Source organism: Netta rufina (genome assembly GCF_964035555.1).
Source record: "Netta rufina genome assembly, chromosome: Z".
Classification (NCBI taxonomy): domain Eukaryota; kingdom Metazoa; phylum Chordata; class Aves; order Anseriformes; family Anatidae; genus Netta; species Netta rufina.
In genome coordinates this window covers 24,511,828-24,536,488 of record NC_140126.1, presented here as the reverse complement: position 1 = coordinate 24,536,488, position 24,661 = coordinate 24,511,828, and the positions used below count along the sequence as shown (strand labels likewise).

Genomic DNA, 24,661 nt, shown 5'->3' with positions numbered 1-24,661 from the left:
TTGACAGTTTCCTAGTTGCCATATTTTACTCAGATGGCAGTTTTGTGCTCTAGTAGCAGCACCTGATTTCATTTCCTCTCCCTTTCCCATGCAGCCACAAAAAATGAGCAAATCATGCTGTGAAAAAGCAAATTATTAAATTGACACCCTCTAAACAGATGTATCACTGGTTAGACAATTTGCAATGATCTGTTTGGATTAATAATTTAAAAAACACAATATAACAATTTAAAATAATAATAACACCAATAAAAATAACAACAACATTTTTCTCCAGAGCTTTCACCCTTTAAAGTACAAAAAGGGGCAATTGTCTACAAACAGACACCAATGTTAGATCATAAAATACTCATAATGTTCTTCTACACTGGGAAAATATTATCTTTTTATAATTTTCTTTGTTACCTCAGGAGAGTGAATCGAGTAGTGAAAAGGCAGCTTATCCAATGCAACAGGAAGACAATAATGTCCTGTTTGAAGGCGATCATTTAGCAGAATTGGCAGCCACTGAAACAAATGAAGAGAAAATGCAGCAATATTCATGACTATATATGATTAGAGCTATTTATCTAATTTGTTATGGACAGTCAACAGAACAACAAATGAGATATTGACCTGAGTTTCTCTGCTCCAATCCATTCAACAGTAATTTGCATTTTAAATTCACTGATAGCTACTGTAGAAAAATGTACAAGACTGCTTTACAAACCAACTCTTTTGAAGAAAACAAACACAGAGCTTTTAATGTGTGACATATTTTTCAAATAAATCCTATCAGAAAGATTTAATAGGGCCTATGTTTTTATTTAAAAAATAACTTGTCTTGAATAGGCTGATCTTTGGCTTTGAAGCAAATCAACAGAGTTAAAGTTTTGCTAGGGATAAATTGAACATTTTGCTCAATGTCACCATGAGGATTAGAGTCAGAATGACCCATCTGAACTCTGTATTGATATCTGGACACAATTCTTTTTGCTCTTATTTAAATCTGAAAGAGGCTGTGCATTTGAGTAGTACAGTGCAGAAATATTTCATATTTAGGTGAGTAGAAACCTAAAAATTAAGTCCTCGCCTATGTCAAGTCTTGCTTTTGAACCACAGGCTAATTTACTTCTTACCAATACTATTGGAATTGCTGGAACTGTATCTGTCCACAAAAGCAAGCCCATTTGAAAGGATTATTGGTACTGGAGTCAAAAACAAACACATACTTCACAACCAGAACAAATGGATAGGATTTGTCTGCCTCCACAGTTCAAGAGCACTAGGACTTTTTCCAATCTAAAGTATTACCATAATTTATGCTTTCCTCTCATTTTAAAATCTCTCTAGTTAAAAATATATTGATATATTTTCTTTATCTATTGATAAAGAAAAATGTCAAAGAGGTTATACTGCAGTATGCATTTCTTATGCTAAAACATGCTAGGTTCAACATGAAGATAAACCAAAGTGACAGAATTACGTTTTGGCTTCTGGATTTTTTGTGTTTTTTATTTTGACAAGGGTAAAGGCCAGTTTTAAGAAAAACTATGCATTATAAAGCTTAATTAAAAATATTATTTTAGTTGTTACCTCATGTATGACCATGTTAGATAACAGTAAATAACAATAACTGCTTTTTAATTTTTTTTTTTCTAGTTAATAGAATCTAACTGAATTAGGTGCTATGCTATAAAGCATTATTGTTGAAAATATTTAGGCGTATACCAAACTTCACTTGCTTTGTGTGAATTCATCAATTTCAAAGATGCTTACCAATGTAAAGTTACAGGACAAGAATGTAACATAGCACAAGTTCCATCTGTATTTTTAAAACCTGTACACTTAATGAACATACAAACATGCCTGTGTTACCTGTGAATTGACTATGAGGACCTTCTACAGTTTTTGATGTGTTACCACAACCAGAAAGGAAAGGTGTGACAATAGTCTTGACAAGCAGAGTCTATATGCATAGGATGCACACCATGCCCACTTACCCACCATACATGTACACATTTTTATTAAAGGAAACTTACTGAATACCCGACAACGGTTTCCACAGATGCTCCTTGCTTTGGTTGGCAGCTGATATGATAGAATGTGAACAATAGATGGTGTTTCTCTGTGAGCTTTGCTGGCAGTTTAATTTTAACTTCTTCATAAAAGTCAGGAGACCTGTTTAAAATAAAATAAAATTAAAAAAAAGACACGCACATCTCCAGAGTAAGTATGAGACTGGGCAGAAGGCGTGTTTGCCAGTAGGCTTCCAGATGTTTATAAGAAAAGTATAGATACTGAAGACAGCCTCTGAGAAAAGTTAAGCAAATGGGGTACACCCATCTCTGGACATACATATGAACTATCTACAGCTTTGAATCAGGGAAAGCATAGATGCAGAGTGTATCAGCTGGAATGTTTCAAGTTATCACCAATCTTCTTACTTTCAAAACCATTCAATCTTAATTTGGGATTTCAGCTGTTACTGTATAAAAACAAATCTTGAATTCACATTCATAAGAGAAAGCCCCTTCAGCTCTTTTGGATCTGTGAATTCATCAAAGTGAATGTTATTACAGGGTTGAGCTGCTGCTTCCTGCTTTTATTCCTTAATCTTCAGACTACAAATAATTTTGACTAACCTTTGACTACAGAGCTCCAAACAAAATAAAGCAATGGTCACTTACGCAAATGCATGTAGTAATCCAGATTAAATACTGACAAGTACTCATAAAAAATAAAGCTTAAAATGGATTAGTACCATTATTCTTTGATTAAATGTGTAGGCTGAGAGTTATGTAAAGAATTTATGAATAATAGATCTCACCTCATACAAATAATAAGAATGCTTACTTATTATGATATGTGATAGCTGTGTATATCTCCTGCACAAATTCTGGGCCTGAAGATTTCCCAAAAATTACCTGCATTAAGAGGAAAAGAAAGTAACAGCAGTCAGATCTAAAGTATTTAATAGTTATCATCCTGTATCAATTTTAAGACAGTATCTCAAAGCTGAAAATAACCCTTCAGTTTGATCTTTGCATGTTGAAATAAATGTGTTATTACCTGGCATCTTCCCCACACAACATTCAGTGTAAAACACCAGGAAGATGGGGCAAAGGCACTGACTATCTTATATTACATCGTCCAATCATGCACTATGAAAAGTTAGGAACTGCAGAAATGAAGTTGTGATAAGCCTCTTGAACATTACCACATTGCCTTTCATCAAATGTTAAAATGTTAAATTATCTTTTTTAAGTTTGTTTTTCAGTTGTATCTTGACCATTTAGGGTGAGGTTCACCTCACCTTAACCTTAGAGGTCCACAGCTCCTTTATGTTTAATGGTGTTTGATTCACTTTTCTCATTTCAGTCTCTGTGGTAAGGTGCTGGAATCCAGCAACCTTAAAGGGAGACCAGGAAAATAAGCTCAGACAAGGATATCTGTACAGCACAAACCCATATGCACTGAGGTGAAGCTCACACTCACAGTGCAGAGTGATGCAAGACAAACTGCCTCTGTCCTAAGTGTTCATCAAAACTTAATTAGTGACATGGGCAAAATTTAACAAAACCTACACTGCAGTATTGTGTGAAAGATAAGTGTTACACATGTATGGCATAGCTCCAGAAGAAGAAATATGGCTTGGGAAAATATTGTGCTGATGCTCTGATTTCAATTTCAGAGCTCATCTGGAGTAAGGAATGTACAACTGTAAAGTATGCACTGTGCCAGCATACTCATAAAAGCTGATCAGGTGTCAGTTCCTGCTCCAACATATTGCTGAATTAGGGTTCCTCAAAGTAATATTTCCGTTCACTATTTTTCCCTTTAGCATAACTAAAATCACAAAAGTTGTTATCCCATGTCATTCTTAAATAGCCAATGACATGATCTGAAAGTTTCCCGAAAATTTCAGTCTGAAGCTGATGCCTACAGGGATAAAGCACTTCAAGCCTAACACCTGAAGCTTAGTAAAATTGAGGGCAGGATCCTATAGTGAGAAATGTTGGATGACCTGAACACTGACAGCACTGCCTGTTCTGCTAGGAGTGCATTCATGTGCCTTAACACACACGATGGTTCAGAAAAAACCTCTAACTAAGCTGCATGATTGTGCACCCATTCACATTCATGCAATGAATATTCCAACTTCTGTGTAGCAGTGTTACATCCTTTGTGTACACACAGTGCATATGGATGGGTTACACTGGAAGGCAGAATGCGTCATTCTTAAAAGGTTTCTGAGGCTCTGTTAATTTTACTGGCAAAGTTTCCAACATGGCATTGGTTTAACATATTGCCACTCTTTTGAAAATAAAGTAGGAAGAGTTAGATAAGAGGGAGGGATATGCCCATGCTCCACTCAAGAGACAGTTTTTTGCTGGCATGAGTCAGGACTGCAGCTCTGCTTCACGATGAAATGACAAGCTTCACAGTCTCTCTGATGTTTGCCTTCCTCAGACCCAACTAGAAACTGTGGCAACATAAAGTAAACAGTGAGTTGTCTCTTCAGTGGTTCCTTAGGAATGCACCTAAGCAAAAGGTTGCTGAAAATGCTCAGTTTTTATTACCGGCATTGCACAGGATGGGTCTTCACCACACATAAACTGGATCTTGATAGTAATGTTTCTTGCAGAAGCTGGTCTGTTAGCAAAATTCAGCCTCTGAGGGTAAACGTAGAGGAGATTTCTGAAAGAAAGAGAAAGAAGAATAGAATAGGCAAATGGCAAACTTTTCAAAATGAAGTGCACAAACTAGCTTTTCACTTCTCTCTATTTTTTTTTCCACTTCTCTTTCACTTCTTTTTTCATTTCTCTCCCTGTTCTTCAGTCCCACCTATATAGGGAAAGCTTTGCAGGAACAATTTTCCAAAAGTTTGCATGGAAAAGATAAGTTCCTTCCGTGACATAAAACATGTTGTGGTTAGGGACTCTAATTTCTAGATACAAATGAATGAATAACTTTGCTTGATGTAATAAAAAGTAGGAATCTCTCAAGAAAGCAGCTCCCTTCTCAGATACAAAGAATCAGATTTTGAAAGGGGAAAGGAATCACTCAGAGAATCACAAATATAACCAACAATATATGTGCCTAGATTATAACACCTAAAGTGGCATGTGTTTCTAGATTATGCAAATTGAAAGGCAGTATTGATAATGCTAAATAAATATAAACAATAAATATAAACAAGAAATTTAACCTGTAATTCTAGAAACTGACAGGAAATGAGTTTCTGAACTCAATTTTTAGTAAGAAATACATATAATACTTTAAAATACATCATACTTTTGCTTCTATACCCTGACCGATTACTAAACTTAAAACGCAACATTAATTTCTGTGGGCTATTTGGCAGCACAGATGGTCTTCTGAGTTCTAGACCCAAGAATTCCAACAGAAGAGTTAAAATGAAAGTCAAAATGAAAATACAAAGCTTTTTCTCCACTGAAGTCTCTGGCGAGTCTGAGATTTCAGCTAGACCTGGACTGCACGCATTCTGGAATCAAGACTATGTCTATGTAATGTGTCATTCTCCCAATTTGGTATAGGATTCTCACTCTTTGTCCTTACAGTATAAGAAATAAGATGAATATTTGGTGGAAGCATATTGGCTTCCAATGAGCAGTACTCATGGACTTTCACCCTTGTTTTGTGTCTGTGACAGTCAGAAACTACACACAAAGTTGCCCTGTCCTTAATCATTGTACCTGAGCTCCTTAGTGCTGTTGTCAGCTGAAATTGTGCGGAGTAGCTTTGGAAAACAGTGTCATTAGATCAGATAGTCCATCTTCCTGTTGTTGTATTCCAGGACACGGAAAACTAATTTCCTTATTGAAACTCCTTACTGTCATGTGCCAGAAAGTGACAGTATTCTTCAGTTACAAGGTCCAAGCTACTTTGCCAACCAACACATGCTACATGAGCCATGGCATGTTGTAGCAAACAGACCAGTACGTGACTTGCCTTTCCCTTTGCTCAGCATAGCACTCCTGCCTGCCACACTAATGCGCTTTCTTCCTTACCTTCTTACATGCACTTTCTGCTCTACCAAATTCTTTCCAACATGACATTAGCAAAAGCTAAGTGAAAGTGAGAAATATATCAGTAACCTCCACTGAATTATGTCTGGGGAATGGCATACTAAATGAAGGATGTTATCAACATTATGTCTGTCAGAGATGAAGAAATACATATCAGGGAGGGTGCATAATCCAGTTGTTGCTTCATTAATCTGCAGCCCAGCAAAAGATGTCACAAATCCATATAATATCCCTGAGCACTGGATTTTACATTTAGATGTGACTTGAGATGAAAGATATAGAAAATCACAAACAAACAGAGCTCTCTGCTGACTCTGCTGACAACCAAGGAAGCATTACTCCAGCATGTACTGCACTGAAGAGCTAAAGCTTATGCCATTTATGCTCAAGCAGTTTTAGGAACTTTGCTTACATGTGTATTAAACCCATCAGTGCTGAGGAAGAACAGAGGCAAACACTGATTCTGGGTACCCTGAAGAGATGAAAGTGATGGCAGACTCTGAAAGTAGGAAGCTGGGAAGATGATTGAACGAGGTTTCGTGGCACTGCAACAGGGACAGGCATGAACAGTAGATCCTTTGTTGACTAGTGCCTACAGTGCTCCTACCTGCCAGCATCAGTGCCCTCCAGAAACCTCAGAGCCTGGGCATTTCCACACAGAAGTTAGCATGCCCTTAAGGATATGGTGAGCTCCAGGAGGCATCATGTCCCCCTTGAGGCTCTGTGCTGAGCTGAAGTATTCAAACAGCATGCCATAGCAATTGCTTTCAAATACTGTAATTAAACTTCTCCTCTCAGTCTCTCAACAGAAAGAGCAGGGGTCTTTCTCCAACCATAGACAGAAGTGCATACAGAAAACAAAAGAGCCACCCACAAGTCCATAGGCATCTACAACAGCCATGGCAGAACACCCAACACCAACACTAGAGTCCTGAAGGGTATCAGTGTTCTGGGGGAGGCACTGATTCAGACAGGTTCTCTGGGTCTGAGGCTGACCCAGCAAAGACTGTAAAGTAAAAGGCTGTTTCAGCATTGACACAGGACTCAATGCAACAATTCTCATTTGGATTTGCTGACTTTTCTATACTTTCAGAAGACTTAGCAGTGATGATTTCATCACTTCCAATGGCCAAAGCAATGCAGACCAGTATTCTGCCAAAATAAAATCTATGCATACTTTTCAAGACTGTGATCTGACAGAATTCTTGTCTGTAATAATTTGGTGTGTATTATACGTGTGATATAACGAAATGTTTCTTCTTGCTGTTACATGATATATAAGGTTTCAGCAAGTGCATCTCAACTTCTGTTATTAGAAATGTTCATTGATGACTGTACATAACAAATGCCAATATATTAACAAGTAGTCGCTACTGATAAAAACTACAAATTGTATGTATGTGTACAGAGATTGATCAATCAGCATTGCTATATGCTACTTATGGTATTAGAAACAAAACCTGATACTCCCATTAGTTATAACTTTCAATCTTTCTTGAAAAAATTCTCTTGTTCTATTCTTTCTGGGTGAATCTTCAGAAAAAAACAGTTGAAACTGATAACGTAAATCACAAATACTGTCCTAAAGTACTGACCTTACCAGCCCCTGAATGGAACAAATGGCATAATGACAGAACTTCAACATGTCATGTCTCAAAGGTTGTATATATATCATATATTTTGTATCCTAGAACAATTTTCCTCTAGTTTGGACAATAGTTTGAATATTTTTTCTCATGTTGCTAAAATTACGATGTATTAAAGAGCCAGTGGTCAGACCACATTAAATTCTGATTGAGAGTGATTGTCAGTTTAATCTGTCCATTAGCATTGGTGTGTAAACCTTAATAAACATTCTAGTAATTTTTTAGTTAAAAAAAATGTTGCTAGAGGAGTGGAGTGGAAGGCTGATTCTTAACATCACATTCCTGAAGATTCAAATCACATTAAAATTATGAAAAGAAAGTATATCTTCCTAAGTCTATATGTGATCTAGAGCTTAGAGTCAAGTCAGACAAAAATATTAACAGCTTTCTCTCCAGGATCCAGTTATTCTATACACATTGTTAAACTGACTTCCTGTTACTTCAAAAATTAAATATTACAAAAAAGTAGTCAATCACATAATGTGATTGCAAACCATGACCAAAGACACTTATTTAAGAGAGATGTTGTGAATCATAAAAAACACCAAGAAAATAATGTTACCTATCATAATAATTTTCTAGTGTGCAAACGTAGAGAACTTTATCACCCACAATTGTCTACTTCACATTTTCTTTTTCAGGAGTTAGTCTTAAAACAACTTTAAACTTTTCCAATATGAAAAACAAAGAGATTATACCACCTTCTGTGATCTCTACCCTCACCTTGCAGTCCTCTGCCATAACTAAATCCACTGCTGCACTGATAATAATCTCACTTCCTTAACTTCCTGAGTAGCAATGTTATTTAAGTGGATAAAGTGAGTGGATATCTACAAGGTATTGACTATTGCAATATGAAGACACTGTAATAACAAGATGGTAGGTCATACATAAGGCATGGCTCTGTCACTTGACTGAAGTATGAAAAACTGAAAAAAGGAAGATAGCAACCATGACTTAGAGCTGTATTTTTACAACCATTCACCATCCCAGAACGTGCAATTCCTCTAGCTTTGTAAACCTAGTTGAAGTTCTATCTCAAAATTATTTGTAGTGAGTGAATCCCTGATAATCAAGGACATACCGGATTTTTACACGATAGTCAACCTATTCAAAATATGGTGGTATGGTTGAGAATTGCGATGGGAAAATTTTGGCTTTTAAAATTTCAGTTGGAAACTTAAAAAACTTAATGGTGGCTGTAGGATTCAGCAGTAAACCTGGCACACAAGATTTGTGCAGCCAGGAGCCAACAAGTGGAAGTTGGATTTGTCTAAATTGACGTGTTGATTGCATTCACCACCACCACCTCCCCACCCTCCCTATATCCTGATCAGAAGGCTAGAATTTATACTGAAAAGCTGCAATGCTCTTCAGTGATCCCTCTTCTCTAAAGTGTTTGCCTCAAGGTATCTAGCAAGCAAGAATAGAAATGCATTGAGAAAAATGATGTGGTCTCTGCAGGAAGCCCAGCAGAACTAGGCTAAAGAAGTCACCTGTCTTACCAAATGGGAAGCCACCTACTACTACCACCAATAATCCAACACCTTAACAATTCCTGGGTGGAGTTCAAGCATGTTCATTTTGGTGGAAAGCAAACAAATGGTCTGAAGAAGAAGGCACAGTGTCCTGAGGTCACCAACAAGATCTACAGGCTTGGAAAGGAATTCTTTCAGTTCTGAGAGTCCTGGCTGAGAGCTCTTTACCATAGAAACAGATTCAGTCAGTATCTCTCAGGCTCACACTACTAAACCAGGGTTAGTATCAGAGATCAGAGTAGCTTCATTATTTCTCTCCAACACCTTCACACAAGTATAAGCCACGGCCTGCTGAAGTGGAGCTACAGCTAGACCCAAACAGTGAAGAGGATGCTTCCATTCAAAACCAGCTGGAAAGGTAGATGCCTCCTAGTATTTGTTTCTTCTGTGTTTTCAGTAGTTGTTTCTTATGTGTTGTCAGTATAACTTCTCTCTTGTGAGGATGGTGAGCATTTGGTGCTGCACTAACTGGTATCGATAATAATAAATGAGCAGTTCAATTTTTCTGGGAGTGCTTGACAGAGTGCTCTTATCTTAACATCCTAGAGTAGAAGCAATAGTCATACCTTTTACAAGACACAGAAGTGGGAAAAAAAAATAGCCTCAATTTTGGGGAATCAAACCACAACAAATTCCCAGAACTGACTGAACATAATATACAAATAGTGTAAACCTTCTGACATTCCTGCATGATAGGCATCTAGCTGTGGATGTGACCACGCACTTGGAGAATATGAGATACAACCATTAAAACAAGGTTTTGCAGAAGTCAGTGGCAGAATTGGAACTGAATTTAGGAAGAGCCATTCAGTCCCATATTTCTTATACTTTAGGATGCTGTTTGGACTGAGATACCTACATGTTAAATCCATGCAGTCTTTAATCCCTGTAGGTCTCTGGAAGACTCAATTTTACTTGCAAAAGACACGAACACTTTTTTCTTTGGTCTACATTATAAATGATTTACATTTACTCTCTCTTAATTTCAAAGCTGACTTCAACAAGATTTTCTTGCTGATAGTGCTCTTTTGTTTCCACACATCAGACTGAAGAAATAATACTGAAGCTGAAGAACAAAGGCATGAAGAATAAAACATCAGCTATGTTTGGAGGCAAACCACAACATTTATGTAAGATGTGACACTACATGGTAGATTTTAAATAGTATAAAAGTGCTATAAACAGTAGTACAAAATAGAATGTGCAAACGGATACTATACTAATGATTTTCATATAGAGCAGCTATTTAAGACACCAAATTGTCAAGATTTGGTTAAATGCTATTGCATTTCAAATCATACTTGCTTAACAGCCAACTCAAAACTGTATTTATGAATCTAATTTATGCTGTTAAATTACAATTACCCAAAATGTTTTGAGCAACCCCCAAAAACCCTTTAAGTAAAGTACTTGCTTTTTTTTTTTTTTTTTTTTTTTTAATAATAAAACACTTTTCTTCTTTTCTTTAGAGGCTTTGCTTTTGTCTGGAAGTTTAGGCAAATACATATTTTATTCAGATTCTCTGCTCAGTGAATATGCAATGATTACCATGCCATGGTGGCATGTTTTTCTCTGTGCCAGTACTAATGTGGATTGTCATGAAAAACAAGCTGTCTATGGGAGTGGGGCATGTGCTCCCACAATCCTGTCTGTGAAGTTTTTGTCTTGTTTTTGCTTTGTTATAAAGTATTTGACAAAGTCATTTTTACCTGCGTAATAAGCAGAGGAAATTTTATGAAACCTTCCATGGAAAGTCTTAACTTCCCCCTCCAAATCTCATCAATCATAGACTCACAGAATCATTGAATCATTAAGATTGTAAAAGACCTCCAAGATCATCTGGTCCAACCATTCCCCTATGACCAGTATCACCCACTAAACCATGTCCCTAAGCAACATGTCCAACTTTCCTTTAAACGACTCCCAGGGATGGTGACTCCTCCACCTCCCTGGGCAACCGTTCCAAGGCCTGACTACTGTTTCTGAGAAGAAATGTCTCCTCATTTCCAACCTGAACCTGCCCTGGCGCAACTTGAGGCCTTTCCCTCTAGTCCTATCACTGGTTATCTGCCAGAAGAGGCCGACCCCCAGCTCCCCACACCTTCCTTTCAGGTAGTTGTGGAAAGCAATAAGGTCTGCCCTGAGCCTCCTCTTCTCCAGATTAAACAGCCCCAGTGCCCTCAGCTGCTCCTCACAGGACTTGTGTTCCAGGCCCTTCACCAGCTTCATAGTCCTTCTCTGGACACACTCCAGAGCCTCGATGTCCTTCTTGCAGTGAGGGGCCCAAGCTGAACACGGTACTCGAGAGGCAGCCTCACCAGACCAAGTATAGAAGGAAAATCATTTCCCTAGTCCTGATATAAGCCAGGATGCTGTTGGCCTTCTTGGCCACCTGAGAACACTGCCAACTTGTACTCAGCCAACTATCAACCAATATGCCCAGGTTCCGCTCTAGTAGTAACAGGGGAATCACAGAGCATCATTTACCTACAGCCTTTCCTCACTCAACACTACTTAAAGACAGGGGTGGAATGATTACCACAGAAAAGCCTCCAACTAACACTGCAGACTGCAAACTAGAGCAAATCTGAGCACACTGCCAAGTGGTGTGCAATTGTATGAAATAAAACAGCAAAGAAAAGCTTTTTTTCCCCCCGTCCCCTTAAAAATCCTTTAAACACTAGGCACTTCCCCTACCAAAGTGCAGACTTTCCATGTCTGGTTAAGCTGAGTTACTGCTGAGGTGATGGGACTTAACCATCCCTCTTTCTCAGAACCAACACCTCACAGGGGCAGTAAGCATCACCATTTTAATTTATACTTCACAAGAAAATAAAATGATAAACAAACTTTAAATTATACGGATTTTCCTATTAAGAATAGAAAGAAAGGTATTGAAAGAAATAAATCTTTGAATGTTTTGACATTTTCAGGGAGCTATTTTTATTAAAGAATTGTAGGTACACAACAAAAAGAAGTGTTCAATTTCTCAATGCACAAAGAAAGTGGGCTGGCTGATCTCTCTGGCATAAATCAGAAATAGAATTACCTAAAATAATGGCATTACACTGGTATAAAAACTAGCAAGAGCCAAGTTCAAAGAGTACTACGGAGGACTCTGTTTTTCCTACAATAGAGAAAAAACTATTACTAAAAAAAAAACAAACAAACAAAAAAAAAAAACAGACTTTTTTTCCCCCCTCAGGTATCTTACACTGGAAAAAAAAAGAAATAAATAAAAAAAAAGTAAACTCAGTCTCTGGATCTCTTTTAAACATCCAGGCAACAAACTGAAGGTGGATATTTCATTAGTATTGTCTGGACATGTGCAGAAGTATTATTATGTTAGTAAAATCTTACCAGACTGTATTTTTAAAAGCTTTCATTGATTTGTTATTCAAATAGATTTCTATATGTAACCCTCTCCTACATTCACGGTAACATGTTAATAGGAAACAGCTAATAACTTCATTCATTTTTCATTCTTTTAATACCTAAATCCATAGCATGGGTAAATAAAACTGGTTTGTAGACTTACAGTGAAAATTAGGAAGCATTAAACTGACTTCAGCACACCAGCAGGCTGTCACATTTCAATTCAGTTATGACTATATGCTAGCACATTGTTTTATGAAGCTATGTTTCTATGATTCTATGGTTCTTGAGATAGAGGAAAAATAATAAAATAACATACAAAACTGGCTTTGTTCAAGTTAACTTCGCAGGGGGTAGCTTTGTCTCAACATCAGAACAATATTTACCATGGAGAGAACTAAACAAGGAGGCTTGGATGGTGGTTAATTTAAACAGATAATTGGCCTGTACTCCCTATCAACACTTATGCTCACCAAAAGGAGCACTGGTGTATATGGTGTAGGAAAAGCATCTCAGACACAGCTAGGTTATTCTAGCTTGTAGGAAAAGGAGGTGTTTTCAATGTTGCTGCACAAACCCAGATGCTATTTCCCGGCCCCACCAAGTCCGCGTTTTGTAAGGTTTGCAAAGCTGCCTCATTTGACTTTCTGCGGAACTATTTCTGGAGTTCAGAATTATTAACTATTTCAGCAGCCTTTATTGGCAAGTCCCTTGTCTGACTCCAAACATGGTTGCACTCACAAAGCTGTCAGAACACAACCTAGTATTCTGGCATTTTTTTTTTTACCTTTCCCCCAGTGTACTAAAAAAGCTGTCTCCAGGGTTAAATTGAGGTATTAACTGATTGAGTTTACAGTTCATGGCATAATACTATTTATGGCATGTCTGTTGTGTCATCACCATTGATTCATTAATTAAGTTAAAGATTACCTAAGGCAAATATACTAAATAGATCTTCTCTTTATTACTACTAGTTAGGCAGAACAGCATCCATTTTGTTGCCACAACTTTTACTTAATGTGAAATCAAAACAGAGCTCAAAAAAAAATCTGAACAGGCTATGCATGCTGGGTGTGAACAACTGTTGAGCAACAGCAAGAGTTTCTTCTAATGTGGACGTGTTTATGCAACACAGATGCCTAACTACTGAAGATGCGTGAAGACACACCAACTTGCTTCTGGAGATCCACAAATTAATTTTTAACATGGTGACTCTGGTATTCAGGATGTCTAGCTGCAGAAATTTACCCTGGTGAGAATTAAAGAGAACATTCTGTGTGGACTCAATTCCCTTTCTAGCTCAGGAACTCACAGTGGTTGCCAATGCTTTTTGTTTTCAAAAATAAACCTTTATACACTACAGGGCTCAACACTAGAGCTAGAAAGTGCTGCTCAGTTTTGGGGACAGACAATGAAAAGGAAAGTTAAAGCTTCAGCCTATTTTTTTTCATTAAAAAAGGTATTGTTACACAAGTTCATTTACATTTGCATTTTCAATTGCGTAAGAACTACCGCTGCTTTTCTTCCATGTTTTCACTAACAAAACGGTCACATGAAAGTATTTTTTATCTTTAATACTGCAATAAACACCTTTTGAATTATTGCTAGTTAGCTATTTCCAGTATCACTACTTATTAGAACACTATTCTGCACAAACACATTGAAGCACATTCAATGTGTATGTCGAGTCAATGAAAGCCGTTAGGTTTTTGGACATTTTAGAAATATTTTGCATGGGACAAGGTAACTACGTAACAAAATAGAGTATCCAGCAGGTATCTGACCTTGTAATGGCTAACAATATCAAATCATCAGCATAACACATAGTTTTAAGTATTTAAAAATATTTCTGAAAAAATAAATCACAATTATCTTTGCAAATGGATCTTAAGAATGAAAGAAAAATAATCTTACCTATAAATGGTATGGGGAACATACACTTCTCTAATTGGGAATTCCAAAATTTCTTTGTGAGGACGACTACGGTTTTCTGGAAATGGCTTCACTGGTAGTAATTCTGGTGTCAGGCAATAGCCAAGGTTTTCTGGAGCTGGGGAGATCTCCAGTTTAAGTGTTCCTTTAAAGAAATCATAATATTTCAGAAAAAAAATACCAAAAATAACTAAAGCATAGAAGTAAGGAGAAGTAAGAACTGGATCTTTGGTTTGAGGCCTACATAACAATAAAAAACATGCATGTAAAAGGATACACAGGGAGCTGAAAAAAGGTGCTGTCTAGCAGAGTTCTGTTCCTCTCCATGAAGATTCTGCTTTGATTAATATCTGCCAAAGCAGACACTACCCAATGGGAACGACACATTTGCTGTGGTCAGCAATTAAATAATTACTACTGATAACATTGACACAAAAATTAACTAGGCCTTCAATTTAAGTTTTGGTAAGTGAACACTTTTGGGGGAACACAGACTTGGCATTTCTGTCAGCTAAAAAGGCAAAATAAGCTTTGCACTCAGTTCATGTTTTCTGAAGTTTCTCTACAATCCAGAGGAGTTCAAACCATAATTTATGTAAAAAGTAAAAATCAGCTGGTCAAGTGTTTGAATGTAGCTAAACTCTATCTTCACATCTCTACTTTGTTAGCTAACACTGACCCAAATACAAGATGAAATATGTACACATTTTAATCTCCTTCTGTAAAATATGACCCATTAAAAAACACTGCAGGGAAAAACTCCTTTGAAAGCACTGTCTTCGAACAGCTTGAATAATAATAAAAGGCATCCAGTAAATACACCTATAATTAGGGAGGAAAGCAAATCACTGGAGAGTATCAGGCTAAATATGAATCTTCATACCCACTCATGTGGACCCGAGGAACCCAGAGAGTTCCACAATAGTATATTATAGAGTTAAAAAAAAAAAAAAGAAAAAAAAAGAAAGAAAAAGAAAAAAAAAAGTTTATTATATTTTGGGCTTGTAGTTGATAGAGCAATTTAGAGGAGAAAACTACGTATATTCTATTCCATCCAAAATTAATTATATACCTGGTAAAGTCTTAATTCTTCTCTGCAAGGAAGATGATCTTTTGAAATCAGCTAAAAATTTGAACAGATCTTCATCACTAAGCCTGTCACCTTCCTACAGGAGAAAGACAAAAATCAGTATTCTTATAACAATACTCCATGACACTGAGAAAAATTTCTGAGTAAAACATAACCTTGAGGCATCCAAAGCAGGTGGGCTACTGCCAACTCAACAGCAATTATCCTCTGTACCCCCACTAACATTACTGGGTAATTTTTCCCAACACAGCTCACATGACACATATGAAATATGTCCTAGGCAATCAGAAATAAAGAGCCTCTTGTACCTGTTTAAAGAAGGTGCTGAGTGTCAGAGAGATTGTTTTGAAGTTTGATGCTGGATAATTGTCCTCAGAGCTGAGACTTCTCTCAGAAAGTCTTCTTGCCTGTAGCAGTGTTGCCTTCTTGTCACTAGTTGATCCTTTCCCTTCAAAAGGAAATTAAATAAAATACCAGCTTGCTTTGTATTGTTTCTCTACGAAGACTATAAGGATACACTAGAAATACAGAAGTTCCTGGTAATGTCAGAGGACAGAGAACAGTACCTACTACCTTTTGCCTGTATTTCCCACTACTCGTATTTCGAACTATGTGACATAATGGAAAGCTGGGACACACCTAGTGTGACATTATTTCTGCTGCAGTGCACAAGCTTATTTAAATTTTTATTTAATGGGTTTTATAACCCCCTTTGGTCAATGTTGGGTGCAGCTTAAAAACATCACTTGTACACTCCAGAAACTATGTATTTTGATTCCTATATATTGCAAATGGACTCGATGTAGTAAAGACACTTTCCCTACCACAAAGCCAGTGTTCAACCAAAATTGACTCTAAAACATGGAAGAATATTTAGAATACATAAAAATACATAAGCAGAGATGAAATAGTGAGAATATTAAATTGTACTTGAAGGCTGAGAAGGTGTGAACTTGAATCTGCCAGTCATTCTTGAGGCCAGAGTGAATGACATTGTTTTCTATGCACAAAACCACCTAAGAGCTGCTTTGTGTTAGTTAGAAAACTTAGATGACTACCGTTTAAACCTTCAGTCTCAGGTATTTCTCGTTCAAGTGTGGAAACATTGAAGAAATTCGTTAGGCTTATGGGAATCCAGGCGAATGGCATTCTGTATTTCCCCAGCCGCTGACAGAAGGATTCAGCTTGTGCTTTCAGTTTTTCAATCTTTTCTTTTGTCTAAGACAAAGAAAATAATGAATGTGTTAAAAGCAATCAGTTAGTTTAACTCAGTTAAGAGAAAAAAAATAATTTAGAGATCAGTAAATTGCACTTTTATCTCTCGCATTTTCTTGTTACATTACTGCCAGGATCATAGCTGTTTTAATTTGTAATTCACTTCCCATTTCTTTTAACAAGTTCATTTTTATTATAAAAAATGAGTATGCAGATCTTTTTGCAGTGACCCTTATGTCCATCATGAGCAAGCACAATAAAATGTTAGCAGGTTTAATTCCTTCAACAGATACACAGACAATATTCTATTGAAAGTGATATCTAAAAGGTGAGAGATGCGGTGGGATTCTAGGAAACACTATCAGCCTGCTCCAGGGGAGGTAAACAACCATGCATTCCCTGAATAAAACTCACGCTATCTAGTGATGTCAGCAATGAAATGGTCATGCACACACCACAACAGGTTAGTTGTCTATCTAAATCAGCTTGTCTCTGAGGTACAAATATTTGTGCTAACTCCATTTTGCATTGTCATCTCTTTTGTAAATCCCTAGCTGCTTTGTGGCTCAAGACTTTGGAATCAGTACAGATTTTCAAAGTGCCCAGGAAGCAAAGTCTTCTTTGTGTCTTGTCTTCTCCTGACTTCTTTATGTCAATCAATGACACCAAATTGCTTGTCCCATGGATGCACCAACTGACTTCCTTCCCATTGTTCTGTTCTTTGGGTTCTGTCCAATTCCATGTGTGTGCATTTTTTGATCTAAACATTCTTCATGGTTGTTGACTTACCTTGCCAGCTTCACTTTCTTTAAGAATCATGTAGGGTTCTGCACAGTCTCCAATTTCTCCTTGCTGAAGTACTTTTTCTATCTACAAATAACAATAAAATAAGTCACTGAGAAAGGAAAAAAGTCACCATAATTAACACATTGCTTCTCTAGCAATACAAAAGAGCCAGCCTAAATTTACAATACATAACTCTTAAAGCAGTCTTTATGGACTAATGTACAATAAAACTCCTCCCAGTTTTCCATCTGTTTAGTTATAAAGCAGAAAAACTGTATGTGACAACACTGTCCATCAAGTATGACTGAGTTTTCACTGAAATTAAGAAAATTAACACATTCCAAATGAAATGGTTCAGGCTAACTTAGTTTCAGACTTAAATATGCAAAACAATGCAAAGTGTACTAAACCAAAGGCCCTTCTTCCCCTCACCCCCCAATATTATTCAAAATTAAAAATGATTTATTTCACTTTACTTTAAATTTTCCTAACAAAGAGAGGAAACTCTACCTACTAGAACTGGAACACAGAGTATTTATATAACTTCTTAGCTTGGGAGTGAGATATACGTACACCTGTATGATTAAAAGTTATCAGAATACCTCATGTCAGCCATGGGAAACTTATGTTTATTAACTATTTGTCAACTCCACAAACTCAGACAACAGGCACAGCTGGGAACAGGAAGCATGTTGTTGAGGTAGCACTGTAACATACCTTTATTACTAGGTATATATCCGATGAGGGATAAGTGACAGAAAATACTGCTGATCTTGCCTGAGTAGACAGGTCAATGGAGGGTGTATGAGAACGCAAGAATCCTCTTAATGAATCAGGGTTCAGGTCACAGTGAAAATTTTCAGAGATCTTGAAAAGAAAAAGATTTAAAATGTATTGCAAAATTGAAATGCATTGAATTTTGTTTTAACGTAAGTCAAAAGAAGTAACTGGAACTACAGAATAAACAATTGCAAATGTGGTAGTTTGAATAAAAAGAAACCTGGACCAGGTTGCACATGTGCAAAAGTTGTGTACTTTTTGTAAGCTATTCCAAATAGCTTTTAGAGTTAAAAGATATAAATAAGAGGTAAAATCCAAGCCAATTGAAAAAAAGAAACAGAAAACAAGATAAACATCCTAGAATTTTCAAACAATAATGAAATTAATCTGAAAAAGTAAATGAATAAACAATTATTATTCCATTCATTTTTTAAGCTGTAGTGCATACTTACCTTTTTTCTTTCTTTTATATCATAGAGAGCTATGCATGCAAACAAAGGTTCAATCTCTATATCAAACCTGTTAAGGAAAGACACACAGTACACTCATTAATATTTTACTCCTAAGACTCTGCATAACAAAAAAAAAAAAAAAAGGGGGGGGGGGAAGGGGGGGGGGGAGGGATATATTTTCACTGGTATTTCCATTAGGAAGTGATGAAAAATATTTAGTTTCAGAGTCTGGCTCTCCCAAAATCTGGAGGATTTTTTTTTTAATAGTGCCTTTCACTAGATGATTTCAAGAGGGGAAAAAAAAAAAAAAAGGAGTAAACTGCTGTCAACGTATTTTCTAAATGGGTCTGAAAACTGGTGTCAGATATCAGTTAAGATGATCATACCATTCTTGATTTTTTTTTCTATTTATCAAGTCCACTAGCATGTACAGAGACCAACCCAGTTTTACTTAAAATATATAACTGGCATCATCTCCAAATCCTTTTCACCATGACAATATAAAGACTTCTGTAAATATAGATAGAAACAGTTTTCTGCCAAAATTACACCATGGCAAGAACAAGCAAGCATGTAAATGCTTGTTGAACAGAGAACATGCAGTGTAACATGTCTGTAGCAATATAATCAAATAAATTAAGAAATCAAATGAGAGCTGTAACTGAGGCCTGCCGGAACTGGAGCATGTAAGGATACTTACTTCAGAGACTGCAGCTTTACCAAAATCCTGTTACCCAGGTGTTCCTTTGGGCGATCTGGCACTGGTCGTATCTCCACTGCATCTTCCTATCATTAAACAGTTATTCTATTCATATACTGTTAAAGTAATTGTAAATTTACATGCTTACATAACAGCTTTATGTGATGTAACTTGGCTGCTGCTACAAAACAACGTTCCCTCACTCAGCAACCATTTCACCTCTTCAGCCAGAAAGAAAATTGATATATATTCCCAAATATCTACACTTCTGACTGTCATCTGGCGTGTTTCCCAGGCATCTGTTGCTTGTTCTGACACAAATATTTTAACAGAATGTGGCTTGACCCACACTAAATGAGAGTAGCAAGGCCTCAGGCAACACCATGAGTCTGGTACAAACTCTTGAATGCACATACAAAATAGCTTGTGGAGCCCATGGTGGTGTCCCTTCACTGTGTCATTACCCAAGCTTGACATGCAAAAGCAGAAGAGGCAGAGATCCAGGCCAGGAGCCCCATGTTTGAATGTGGAGCAGACATCCATCAACACGCCAGGAACGCCCCATCGCAGCAAAGCACAGCTTGTGCATGGGAAGTCCTCCAAGCTCACCTCATCCACGGACGGGTAGAGGGCAAGGAGCTCAGCATGCCTGTTGGTTCGCCGGGCTTCCTCGTTCTGCCTCTCAAACTCCTCAGCGCTGACATGCCGCAGCAGGTTCTCCAGGCGGGGATCGGGCTGCAGGCTGCGCAGGTCAAAGTCGCAGGAGGCCAGGGCAGTCCTGGAGGTGTCCTCGGGGAGCGTGGGCACATGTCTGGGCCCTGTCTGTTGGAAAATGAAGGCACAGCAAAACCTCTTACAGCCCAATGTGGCTTGGACTTTGTGAGGTTTCTCTTGACTATCTTTCACCTCTACCAGGAGGCCCAGCAAGTGGGAGATGATGGCAAGTACTGTCCTCCACTTTGTGCTTCTCCGCGTGCAGGGGAACAAAGAAAAGGGCAGCACACCTCCAGTTTTCTAGGTGGACATTGCTGAAGTCAAAGCAGAGCAAGCTGAGGCTGTAAGCCATTGCAATTCTTCAGGTCTCTGAGCCTGACTACATCCACATTGAGAACAAGCAGGCTGGGGGGACCTCCAACAGCGCATGGCCTACTTTGTTGCTCACACTTCCCTTATCAGGGGGTGGCAGGGGGAGTTACACAGCCACGCCAGCCCCAGCACTCATACCTCCATGTTCTACAAGCAACGGTTACAGAAACTCCTCATAAAGACAAGCCACCTGCTACAGAGGTCCCAGTATGATGCACCTTGGCTTCTTTTGAGTGAAGCTACTATATCTAATAACTTTTCCCAGAGAAAAGAAAAGATACCTGAAAGGTTGCTTCACTAGAGTCCAAAGTTTCTGATTCAAATGTTTGCTTCTGAAGACGCTTGTGAAAATCTTTTCGGGATCCCTTATTTTTCAGATTACAAGTATCCGAATTCCCTTGGTTCCTTTCAGGATGTCAGGATGGAGCAAAGAATGAATTAAAGGAAAATAAAACAGAAAAGGAAAAACTAAAAATTAAGCAATTAAGCAAATTAAGTATATAAAACTATTTATTCCTTTTAAACAATCTGCTAAATTCTGTAGTGGCATTTTTGGAATCAGTCTCCTTAGTTACAGTATCATGCTCTGTTTATTTTCCTTTCCATAGCGCTCAAAAAGCAACATCTAAATATCTCAGTACTTTCATAAAGATGTCACAATATGTAATTATTGACCAGGGAGACACTTTTTTGTTACATTTCGAGAGCAACTGAATTATATCATCTGACGCGTATTAATTTTAATCATTTGAATTTTACCAGGTCACTGCAAATGAAAACTGAAGTCATAAAACAGATAACCTCATCTCTCCTTGGTTATTACCTTATTTTGGAACTCCATTAATCATCCAGAATGAAAGACAGAAATTCAACACAAGTTAGAGACACCTTAGCATTCATAAGAGGTTTTGTTGATTTATTTTTCACTACTTCTAGTGTCAATCCAATGATAAATGCAGAGATTTGCTTACCTGAGATCATGCTTGCCCTGTGAGGCACAAGCTATACTAAAGATGCCCTTCCCCTAAAGTGTTCTTGGAAAATCATTCATTTTACTTATTTTTAAAAGGATCATAGCAATTACAACTCACCAGGAGGCAAACTCTGTTTTTAACAGACATGTTCACATTAATGGTTGAATTCTAAAAGCAGGACAAGGAAAAGAAATAAAGGACAACTGAAGGAAGAAACCAACAGGCACAGGAACTCACCTCACCTTGGCCTATACCAAAATCAGACTGATGGCAAAACAAACTGCACCACACTGCTCTTTCAATCACACCTCCTCAAAGTAAGCAGTGCAGGAGAAAATATGATGAGGAAACCAAAACCAAAAACAACCCAAATACTCACTAGCTGAAATAAAGATAAAAAAATTAAAGGATATTTAGTCATGTCCTGAGAAGCAGGACCTCAATACATGTACCAGTTGTTTGGGAGGACAAATATAATGTCAGCCTCCCTCTCTTCTTCCCCGTTCCCACCTTTTATTTTAGTGTGACACCACAAGATAAGGAATATCCCTTTGGTTGGTTTAGGTCAGCTGCCCTCATGATGTCCCTTTCTCACCCCTTGCCCACTCCCTGCTGGCTCTAGGGGATTTGCAGGGGGTCTGGGTGCTATGCCAGTGCTGCTCAACAAGACACACAACACTCATGTGATACCAGTACTCTTCTAGCTACAGGTGCAGAGCACAGCACTGTATGGGCTGCTGCAGGGAAAGTTAATGCAGTACCAACACAATACAACCACAAAGACCCCTTAGCTGCACCTAGCCCCTATTGCATATGGCCCTCTGCTCAGAGGCACGAGGACCATGAGACCTCCTCAGTCTTTGCTCCTTGTGCCACCCACCAAACTTTTGTCACTCTTCTGCCTTTAACTTTCCCATCCAGAAATGGATGAAAGCCACACACACATTTCTATCATCCACAGCTCTCCAGACCATAAGTTCAGTTCCCTGTCCTACAAATCTTTATCTCTCAGGTTGACAACCACATCCTTTTCGGACTTTCTCAATACAGTGGAAAGGTTTCTACGAATACTTTCTCCTCCCTTATCTTCTTTGCCTCCTCATACCTGTTCAGAATAGTGCCCCAGCATACCATGAGACTCCCAATAGCAACCACTGGTTTTCCCAACACTGAAGCATCTTTTATGTTATCTTGTTCTTTTCAAGTTTTTAATTGTTTACTTTCTTAGCCTTCAAAGGTCAGCTTTTGGGGAGGGTTCAGACTTAGTAAAGAGTCTGAATTCAAATTTGCCTCACCTGAAACAGTGAAAAAATAAAACACCCCAAAAGTCTTTTCATGTGTGTGTATTTCTCTGGCTTCATTCACATTTGTGCATGCACACATAAGAGCAAAAATAGCCATGTGCTATTTATTGTTCGCTGCATGTACTTGACTGCTCAGTTCCTATTTGTGTGCAGAGACAATGCTGGCTCTTTACAGTGCACTCAGAGCTGCGCTGTGTGAAAGCACAAGCAATGTGCTCTGCACAGTGTATGTAGTGAGGCTGCAAAACCAACCAGCTTCTTTCTGGTGACTCACTGTAGAGCACTTCTGAGAACTGAACCAATTTCATAAGCAGCCCTGGAGGAAGTCTCCTCACAGCTCTCGGAAGCTGCTCCCTCCCCACACAGGTGGCAAAACTGAACAATGCAAATTCTGTACGGCCAGCGGGAGATCATCCACAATGCATGGTTGCTGACGTACCCTCTCATTAGTAAAACAAGTAGCTGGGTGACTGGGCACACCACAAGGACAGCAAATATGCTACATTGCTCCTCAGGAAGAGGGTATGAGCACATGAGGAGGTGAACAGGAAGTGCTGCAGAAAACTGGAGCCCCAGAAAGGTCTTTCTGAGGAACTGAACAGGAGGGGCTGCTGGGGAAGGAGGAGCGTTCCGCTGCCACACCACAACCCCAAGAATCTGGGGATGGGCTCCCCTGCACAGCAAGCATGTGCTGAAAGTTCCCTTCATATTTAACATGTGAAATTGAATGAAATTAAATAAATATTAAATAAATAATTAATTATTAAATAAATAACAGATAAGAAAAAAAAAAGGAGAGGAGGACAGGACAGGACAAGGATAAGGATGGCACAGGACATAATAAAATAAAATAAAATAAAATAAAATAAAATAAAATAAAATAAAATAAAATAAAATAAAATAAAATAAAATAAAATAAAATAAAATAAAATAAAATAAAATAAAATAAAATAAAATAAAATCCTGTAATGCATAGATCCAATTCTCTGTGTTGAATTACACTGACCCAAAATGCAGAAATCCTTCACTAGATTCTATGTAAAATGGAAATCTCTGCCAGGAAAGCCCATGATTTTTTTTTTTTTTTTTTTGGTACTAGGACTACACTTCCTTTTCACACACCACTAGAAATCAAATCATGTAGAGTTTTCAGGGCATGTAGAGGAAAGAGATGGTCCACACATATTTATCCCTGTTCTCATTCCTTTTAGTGTTATGAAATAGGAAGTTAGCATAAATCCAAGTTAATGCAGCCTGGTTATTTTAGCAACAAATGTAATAAAAATGGGAAATGCGCTTTCCCTGCACTGTCAATTGTACAGTGTATAGTTTTGACCTTTAATAAAATGATAGCATTTTCAGTGCAGGGACATGTTCTGGTAGCATCTGAAAATTTAGCCATGAGCAGAAATCTGTCCTGTTTCTGCTTAAGGTGATTCTTTAGATCTCCTGTTTTCTGACAAGAAATTCAGAAAGTTTTGGAAGCTGTGGATCTTCAGGAAATCTATAGCATTTGCAAAACATAATTACAAAAACTTTATATATAGAATCATAGAATACCCTGATTTGGAAGGGACCCACAAGGATCATTAGGTCCAACTCCTGGCTCCACACAGGATCACCCAACAATCTGACCACGTCTGAGAGTGTTGTCCAAATCCTTCTTGAACTCCAGCAGTACCAGTGCCCGACCAGTTACTTCCCTGGGGAGCTGTCCCAGTGCCCGACCACCCTCTGGGTGCAGACCCTTT

At 37.9% G+C, this 24,661-nt stretch overlaps 1 protein-coding gene across 1 annotated transcript in view; it reads right to left on the bottom strand.

Annotated features, from left to right (window-relative positions):
* Positions 1-24,661, bottom strand: part of DOCK8 (dedicator of cytokinesis 8) — a gene marked incomplete at its 5' end in the record, with an annotated part of 92,617 nt that overhangs the window by 42,298 nt on the left and 25,658 nt on the right. The window contains 14 exons of the mRNA XM_084305083.1: positions 406-507; positions 2,022-2,160; positions 2,836-2,906; positions 4,563-4,680; positions 14,506-14,668; positions 15,596-15,689; positions 15,922-16,055; positions 16,669-16,831; positions 17,618-17,698; positions 18,332-18,481; positions 18,847-18,913; positions 19,547-19,632; positions 20,156-20,368; positions 20,914-21,037. Coding sequence (XP_084161209.1) covers positions 406-507; positions 2,022-2,160; positions 2,836-2,906; positions 4,563-4,680; positions 14,506-14,668; positions 15,596-15,689; positions 15,922-16,055; positions 16,669-16,831; positions 17,618-17,698; positions 18,332-18,481; positions 18,847-18,913; positions 19,547-19,632; positions 20,156-20,368; positions 20,914-21,037 — 1,705 coding nt within the window. The remainder of the gene's footprint in view (positions 1-405; positions 508-2,021; positions 2,161-2,835; positions 2,907-4,562; positions 4,681-14,505; positions 14,669-15,595; positions 15,690-15,921; positions 16,056-16,668; positions 16,832-17,617; positions 17,699-18,331; positions 18,482-18,846; positions 18,914-19,546; positions 19,633-20,155; positions 20,369-20,913; positions 21,038-24,661) is intronic.